The sequence below is a fragment of the Gobio gobio genome (assembly GCF_949357685.1).
Source record: "Gobio gobio genome assembly, chromosome: 2".
In the NCBI taxonomy this organism is placed as follows: domain Eukaryota; kingdom Metazoa; phylum Chordata; class Actinopteri; order Cypriniformes; family Gobionidae; genus Gobio; species Gobio gobio.
The window spans coordinates 66,448,853-66,458,852 of record NC_137098.1 but is presented as its reverse complement, the minus strand read 5'-3'; the positions used below and the strand labels follow the sequence as shown (position 1 = coordinate 66,458,852).

Sequence of the window (10,000 nt, the reverse complement as noted above, 5' to 3'; positions counted from 1 at the left end):
ATATCACTTAAACATCGATTGATCCTTAAATTGAGGACGCAGACAGCAGCAGGAATATTAGGCTGCTGTCACTTTAAGAGCTGCACGGATCCAATATCCTGACACATGTTTTCTTTCTCAACTGTTTATGTTAATTGTAGACATAACCATATGTTTACTAGGATACTCGCCGAGACAGACATAATATTTTTTGCGAATTTGTCAGTTCAAGCGTGAAGACGGCTCAATTTTAGGCCCTGTTTGTGTGTGTGGAGTAGGTTTGTGTGTAAGGTGTTTGTGATTGTAGTTCCCGTGTGTGTGTGTGTGTGTGTCCAGCAGGGGGAGCAGCCTCCGTCAGATAAACTCAAACACTCGCGCAGCCGTAACCTGGACGAGCCGCTGTCTGAGACGGACACACTGGTGAGACACAAGATACACAGCCGCACCAGAAACATTCATATGTTTACCCCGGATTAAGAATGGGATGTCATTAAAGTTCATGTGCATGTAAAGGCAGACGTCCCAAAACCTTTGGCAATATAGTGTATATTTATAATATAATAAATGTCATTTATTTTAAAGAAAGATTGTATAAACACACAGTTGAGCAAACATCATAAGTCATGTTTACACACTGTCCAAATGTGTTACGCTCGCTCTCCTGACTTGAATTGCTCTTTTGTGTTGAATGTGTGTGTAGGAACTGAACGATCAGGAGTTGTTCACTGAGGTCGGGCCCTGTATAACCGTGTCTGTGGCGGAAAAACCACGCACACCCTTAAAAACCAGCAAGATCGAGCTTCAGTCCATGCCGTCCCCCAGGTCAGACCACCAACACACACACACACACACACACACACACAGTAATATCATGATGCCTGTTTGAACGCTTTACCAAGCAGGTTTGATCTGGATTGAAGTAGCATGACGTGCCGCTTGGCTAGAAATACAGTCAGAAAACGCATAGAATCGCGAGTGTGTGTGTTGCAGGCTGGATGGAGGACACACACCCCGTAAGCGCTGCACTCCTGTGAAAGATCGACAGCTCTCCAAACCGCTGAGCGAACGCACCAACAGCTCCGACAGCGAGAGGTCACCTGAGCTCGGACACAGCACACAGGTGACCGCAACACACACATACATACACACACACACACACCACACGATTGCGTTAAAGAATCTGTATGGCTTCTTCAGAATGAGAATCTGCGGTTCAGCGCAGGTGTGAAGAGTCACGTCTCTCATTCATTCCCGGGTTTTAAATAAGGAATGTTAATGCAGTGTTTCATCTTGTTCTGCAGAGTCACTGTGAATTATTCATGTTCAGCTGACTCATCCCTGAGTGTGTGTGTGTGTGTGTGTGTGTGTGCAGGTGCTCAGGAAGGCTGTCTATGATCAGTTGAATCAGATTCTGTTATCTGACGCTGCTCTTCCTGAAAGTCTCATCCTGATCAATGGCACAGACTGGCAAGGACAGGTACACGAGTGTGTGTGTGTGTGTGTGTATTTGAGAGTGTGTACTGCATATACTCAACTCTATCACCATCAAAGCGCTGTGTGTGTGTGTGTGTGTGTGTGTGTGTGTGTGTGTGTGTGTGTGTGTGTGTGTGTGTGTGTGTGTGTGTGTATGTGAGAGTGTGTACTGCATATACCCAACTCTATCACCATCAGAGCGCTGTGTGTGTGTGTGTGTGTGTTTCAGTATGTTGCGGAGCAGCTGCAGGTTCAGAAGCATCCTGTGGTGTGTACGTGTTCGGGTGCAGAGATCCAGGCCGTTCTCTCGGCGCTGCTCACACGCATACAGAAGTTGTAAGTCAGAAACCTTTAAGAGTGAATGACAGAGCAAACCACATCACACACACACTCTTCACACACTCTGCTCACACACACTCTTCACACTTTGAGTTCTAACAAACCTTTAGCATTCTAGCAAAATACAGTGTGTGTGTGTGTGTGTGTGTGTGTGTGTGTGTGTGTGTGTGTGTGTGTGTGTGTGTGTGTGTGTGTGTGTGTGTGTGTGTGTGTGTGTGTGTGTGTGTGTGTGTGTGTGTGTGTGTGTGTGTGTGTGTGTGTGTGTGTGTGTGTGTGTGTGTGTGTGTGTGTGTGTGTGTGTGTGTGTGTGTGTGTGCAGCTGTAACTGTAACTCGTCGATGCCGCGGCCGGTGAAGGTGGCAGTGGTGGGGGCTCAGAGTTATCTGGGGGCGGTGCTGCAGTTCTTCGTCACTCAGCTGGCAAACAAGACGTCTGATTGGCTCAATCACATCCGCTTCCTGGTCGTGCCTCTGGGTAAGAAAACACAATGATGATACAGACGGATGGACAGACGGATATTTTTATGTCATTGAACGTTAATTTCAGCTCTCAGTATTTCTGTTTGTGTTTTCTTTCTTCTAAACTCGTTCAGGGTCTCATCCTGTTGCTAAGCACCTGGGTGCCCTTGACAACCGTTACAGCGCAGCCTTCCTGGACGGAGCGTGGAGAGACCTGTTCAACCGGTCAGAGCCGCCGCAGACAGGTACACACACACACACACACACACACACACACACACACACACACACGTTGGGTTTTCATGTTTTATGGGGACTTTCCATAGGCGTAATGGTTTTTATACTGTATAAACTGTAAATTCTATCCCCTTACACTGCCCCTGCCCCTAAACCTACCCATCACACACACACACACACACACACACACACACACACTGCCCCTAAACCTACCCATCACACACACACACACACACACACACTGCCCCTGCCCCTAAACCTACCCATCACACACACACACACACACACACACACACACACACACTGCCCCTAAACCTACCCATCACACACACACACACACACACACACACACACACTGCCCCTGCCCCTAAACCTACCCATCACACACACACACACACACACACACACACACACACACACTGCCCCTGCCCCTAAACCTACCCAACACACACACACACACACACACACTGCCCCTGCCCCTAAACCTACCCATCACACACACACACACACACACACACACACACTGCCCCTGCCCCTAAACCTACCCATCACACACACACACACACACACACACTGCCCCTGCCCCTAAACCTACCCATCACACACACACACACACACACACACACACACACACACACACACACACACACACACACACACACACACACACTGCCCCTGCCCCTAAACCTACCCATCACACACACACACACACACACTCACACACACACACACACACTGCCCCTGCCCCTAAACCTACCCATCACTCACACACACACACACACACACACACACACACACACACACACACACACACACACACACACACACACACACACTGCCCCTGCCCCTAAACCTACCCATCACACACACACACTGCCCCTACCCCTAAACCTACCCATCACACACACACACACACTGCCCCTGCCCCTAAACCTACCCATCACACACACACACTGCCCCTACCCCTAAACCTACCCATCACACACACACACACACACACACACACACACACACACACACACACACTGCCCCTGCCCCTAAACCTACCCATCACACACACACACACACACACACACACACACACACACTGCCCCTGCCCCTAAACCTACCCATCACACACACACACACACACACTGCCCCTGCCCCTAAACCTACCCATCACACACACACACACACACACTGCCCCTGCCCCTAAACCTACCCATCACACACACACACACACACACTGCCCCTGCCCCTAAACCTACCCATCACACACACACACACACACACACACACACACACACACACACACACACACACACACACACACACACACTGCCCCTACCCCTAAACCTACCCATCACACACACACACACACACACACACACACACACTGCCCCTGCCCCTAAACCTACCCATCACACACACACACACACACACACACACACACACACACACTGCCCCTGCCCCTAAACCTATCCATCACACACACACACACTGCCCCTGCCCCTAACCCTACCCATCACACACACACACACACACACACACACACACTGCCCCTGCCCCTAAACCTACCCATCTCACACACACACACACACACACACACACACACACACACACACACACACACACACACACACACACACTGCCCCTGCCCCTAAACCTACCCATCACACACACACACACACACACACACTGCCCCTACCCCTAAACCTACCCATCACACACACACTGCCCCTACCCCTAAACCTACCCATCACACACACACTGCCCCTACCCCTAAACCTACCCATCACACACACACACACACACACACTGCCCCTGCCCCTAAACCTACCCATCACACACACACTGCCCCTACCCCTAAACCTACCCATCACACACACACACACACACACACACACACTGCCCCTACCCCTAAACCTACCCATCACACACACACACACACACACACACACACACACACACACACACACACTGCCCCTGCCCCTAAACCTACCCATCACACACACACACACACACACACACACACACTGCCCCTGCCCCTAAACCTACCCATCACACACACACACACACTGCCCCTGCCCCTAAACCTACCCATCACTGACACACACACACACACACACACACACACTGCCCCTACCCCTAAACCTACCCATCACACACACACACACACACACACACACACACACACTGCCCCTACCCCTAAACCTACCCATCACATACACACACACACACACACACACACACACACACACACACACACACACACACACACTGCCCCTACCCCTAAACCTACCCATCACACACACACACACACACACACACACACACACTGCCCCTACCCCTAAACCTACCCATCACACACACACACACACACACACACTGCCCCTACCCCTAAACCTACCCATCACACACACACACACACACACACACACACACACACACACACACACGGTCCCTACCACTAAACTTATCCACCTCACACACACATTGTTTTTGTGAAATGTGAGGACATTCCATAGGCGTAATGGTTTTTATACCGTACAAACCATATTTTCTATCCCCTTACACTGCCCCTAAACCTACCCATCACACACACACACACACACACACACACACACACACACACACACACACACACACACACTGCCCCTAAACCTACCCATCACACACACACACACACACACACACACACACACACACACACACACACACACACACACTGCCCCTGCCCCTAAACCTACCCATCACACACACACACACACACACACTTCCCCTGCCCCTAAACCTACTTCTCACACACACACACACACACACACACACACACACACACACACACACACACACTGCCCCTGCCCCTAAACCTACCCATCACACACACACACACACACACACACACACACTGCCCCTGCCCCTAAACGTACCCATCACACACACACACACACACTGCCCCTGCCCCTAAACCTACCCATCACACACACACACACACACACACACACACACACACTGCCCCTGCCCCTAAACCTACCCATCACACACACACACACACACACACACACACACACACACACACACACACACACACACACACACACACACACTGCCCCTACCCCTAAACCTACCCATCACACACACACACACACACACACACACTGCCCCTACCCCTAAACCTACCCATCACACACACACACACACACACACACACTGCCCCTACCCCTAAACCTACCCATCACACACACACACACACACACACACACTGCCCCTACCCCTAAACCTACCCATCACACACACACACACACACACACACACACACACTGCCCCTACCCCTAAACCTACCCATCACACACACACACACACACACACACACACACACACACACACACACACACACACACACTGCCCCTACCCCTAAACCTACCCATCACACACACACACACTGCCCCTACCCCTAAACCTACCCACACACACACACACACACACACACACACACACACACACGGTCCCTACCACTAAACTTATCCATCTCACACACACATTGTTTTTGTGAAATGTGAGGACATTCCATAGGCGTAATGGTTTTTATACCGTACAAACCATATTTTCTATCCCCTTACACTGCCCCTGCCCCTAAACCTACCCATCACACACACACACACACACACACACACACACACACACACACTGCCCCTGCCCCTAAACCTACCCATCACACACACACACACACACTGCCCCTGCCCCTAAACCTACCCATCACACACACACACACACACACACACACACACACACTGCCCCTGCCCCTAAACCTACCCATCACACACACACACACACACTGCCCCTGCCCCTAAACCTACCCATCACACACACACACACACACACACTTCCCCTGCCCCTAAACCTACTTCTCACACACACACACACACACACACACACACACACTGCCCCTGCCCCTAAACCTACCCATCACACACACACACACACACACACACACACACACACACACACTGCCCCTGCCCCTAAACCTACCCATCACACACACACACACACACACACACTGCCCCTGCCCCTAAACCTACCCATCACACACACACACACACACACACACACACACACACACACACACACTGCCCCTGCCCCTAAACCTACCCATCACACACACACACACACACACACACACACACACACACACACACACACACACACACACACACACACACACACACACACACTGCCCCTACCCCTAAACCTACCCATCACACACACACACACACACACACACACTGCCCCTACCCCTAAACCTACCCATCACACACACACACACACACACACACACTGCCCCTACCCCTAAACCTACCCATCACACACACACACACACACACACACACACACTGCCCCTACCCCTAAACCTACCCATCACACACACACACACACACACACACACACTGCCCCTACCCCTAAACCTACCCATCACACACACACACACACACACTGCCCCTACCCCTAAACCTACCCATCACACACACACACACACACACACACACACACACGGTCCCTACCACTAAACTTATCCATCTCACACACACATTGTTTTTGTGAAATGTGAGGACATTCCATAGGCGTAATGGTTTTTATACCGTACAAACCATATTTTCTATCCCCTTACACTGACCCTGCCCCTAAACCTACCCATCACACACACACACACACACACACACACACACACACACACACACACACACACACACTGCCCCTGCCCCTAAACCTACCCATCACACACACACACACACACACACACACTGCCCCTGCCCCTAAACCTACCCATCACACACACACACACACACACACACACTTCCCCTGCCCCTAAACCTACTTCTCACACACACACACACACACACACACACACACACACACACACACACACACACACACTGCCCCTGCCCCTAAACCTACCCATCACACACACACACACACACACACACACACACACACACTGCCCCTGCCCCTAAACCTACCCATCACACACACACACACACACACACACACACACACTGCCCCTACCCCTAAACCTACCCATCACACACACACACACACACACACACTGCCCCTACCCCTAAACCTACCCATCACACACACACACACACACACACACTACCCCTACCCCTAAACCTACCCATCACACACACACACACACACACACTGCCCCTACCCCTAAACCTACCCATCACACACACACACACACACACACACACACACACACACACACACAGTGCCCCTACCCCTAAACCTACCCATCACACACACACACACACACACACACACACACACTGCCCCTACCCCTAAACCTACCCATCACACACAAACACACACACACACACACACACACACACACACACACGGTCCCTACCACTAAACTTATCCACCTCACACACACATTGTTTTTGTGAAATGTGAGGACATTCGATAGGCGTAATGGTTTTTATACCGTACAAACCATATTTTCTATCCCCCTACACTGCCCCTGCCCCTAAACCTACCCATCACACACACACACACACACACACACACACACACACACACACACACACACACACACACACACACACACACACACACACACACACACACTGCCCCTGCCCCTAAACCTACCCATCACACACACACACACACACACACACACACACACTGCCCCTGCCCCTAAACCTACCCATCACACACACACACACACTTCCCCTGCCCCTAAACCTACTTCTCACACACACACACACACACACACACACACACACACTGCCCCTGCCCCTAAACCTACCCATCACACACACACACACACACACACACACACTGCCCCTGCCCCTAAACCTACCCATCACACACACACACACACACACACACACACACTGCCCCTGCCCCTAAACCTACCCATCACACACACACACACACACACACTGCCCCTGCCCCTAAACCTACCCATCACACACACACACACACACACACACACACACACACACACACACTGCCCCTACCCCTAAACCTACCCATCACACACACACACACACTGCCCCTACCCCTAAACCTACCCATCACACACACACACACACACACACACACACACACACACACACTGCCCCTGCCCCTAAACCTACCCATCACACACACACACACACACACACACACACACACACACACACACTGCCCCTACCCCTAAACCTACCCATCACACACACACACACACACACACTGCCCCTACCCCTAAACCTACCCATCACACACACACACACACACACACACACACACACACACACACACTGCCCCTGCCCCTAAACCTACCCATCACACACACACACACACACACACACACACACACACACACACTGCCCCTGCCCCTAAACCTACCCATCACAGGAGACATTCTGCATTTTTACATTGTCAAAAAACATCACTGAGTCTGATTTATAAGATGTTTTCCTCATTGGGACCTAAAAATGTCCCCACAAGGATGAGGATTTCGGATATTGCCATCTTTGTGGGGACATTTTGTCCCCATAACGTAGGGATTACCAGTCCACACACACTTACTCAAATACACTCACACACACACACTCACACACACTTACTCACTCACTCACTCACACACACACACACACACACACACACACACACACACACACACACACACTCACACACACACACACTTACTCACATACACTCATATATACACACACACATACACTCACACACACACTTACTCACATACACTCATACACACACACTCAGACACACACTTACTCACATACACACACACACTAACATACACGCACGCACACACACACAAACAGACTCACAGACCACTCACTTGCACGCACGCATGCATGCGCACACACGCACGCTCACTCACTCACACACACGCACACTCTCACATTCACTCACGCACACACTCTCACACACACTCAAACTTTCACTCAGACACTCACTCACTCACTCACACACACACTCTCACATTCACTCACGCACACACTCTCACACACTCAAACTTTCACTCAGACACTCACACACTCACAGACACACACTTACTCACACTCTCACTCACAGAACACTCACTCACACACACACACACACACAGACACACTCTCACATTCACATTCACTCACGCACACACTCTCTCTCACACACACTCAAACTTTCACTCAGACACTCACAGACACATACTTACTCACACACACACACTCTCACTCACACACTCACAGACTCATACTTACTCACACACACACACACACACACACACACACACACACACACACACACACACACACACACACAGACACACTCTCACTCACACACTCACAGACACATACTTACTCACACACACCCACACACACACACACACACACACACACACACACACACACACACACACACTCTCTCACTCACACACTCACAGACACATACTTACTCACACTCACACACACACACACAGACACACTCTCACTCACACACTCAGACACATACTTACTCACACACACACACACAGACACACT

General features: G+C 50.7%; 1 protein-coding gene across 2 annotated transcripts in view; it reads left to right on the top strand.

The window, feature by feature from the left end:
- pacs1 (phosphofurin acidic cluster sorting protein 1) overlaps positions 1-10,000 on the top strand; it is a 63,462-nt gene that overhangs the window by 43,779 nt on the left and 9,683 nt on the right. The window contains exons 11-17 of one of the 2 annotated variants that reach the window (XM_079810848.1): positions 319-399; positions 680-801; positions 970-1,099; positions 1,352-1,456; positions 1,682-1,788; positions 2,111-2,265; positions 2,384-2,494. In XM_079810848.1, coding sequence (XP_079666974.1) covers positions 319-399; positions 680-801; positions 970-1,099; positions 1,352-1,456; positions 1,682-1,788; positions 2,111-2,265; positions 2,384-2,494 — 811 coding nt within the window. Of the gene's footprint in view, positions 1-315; positions 400-679; positions 802-969; positions 1,100-1,351; positions 1,457-1,681; positions 1,789-2,110; positions 2,266-2,383; positions 2,495-10,000 lie in introns of both variants that reach the window. The other variant, XM_079810847.1, reaches the window with a different exon arrangement.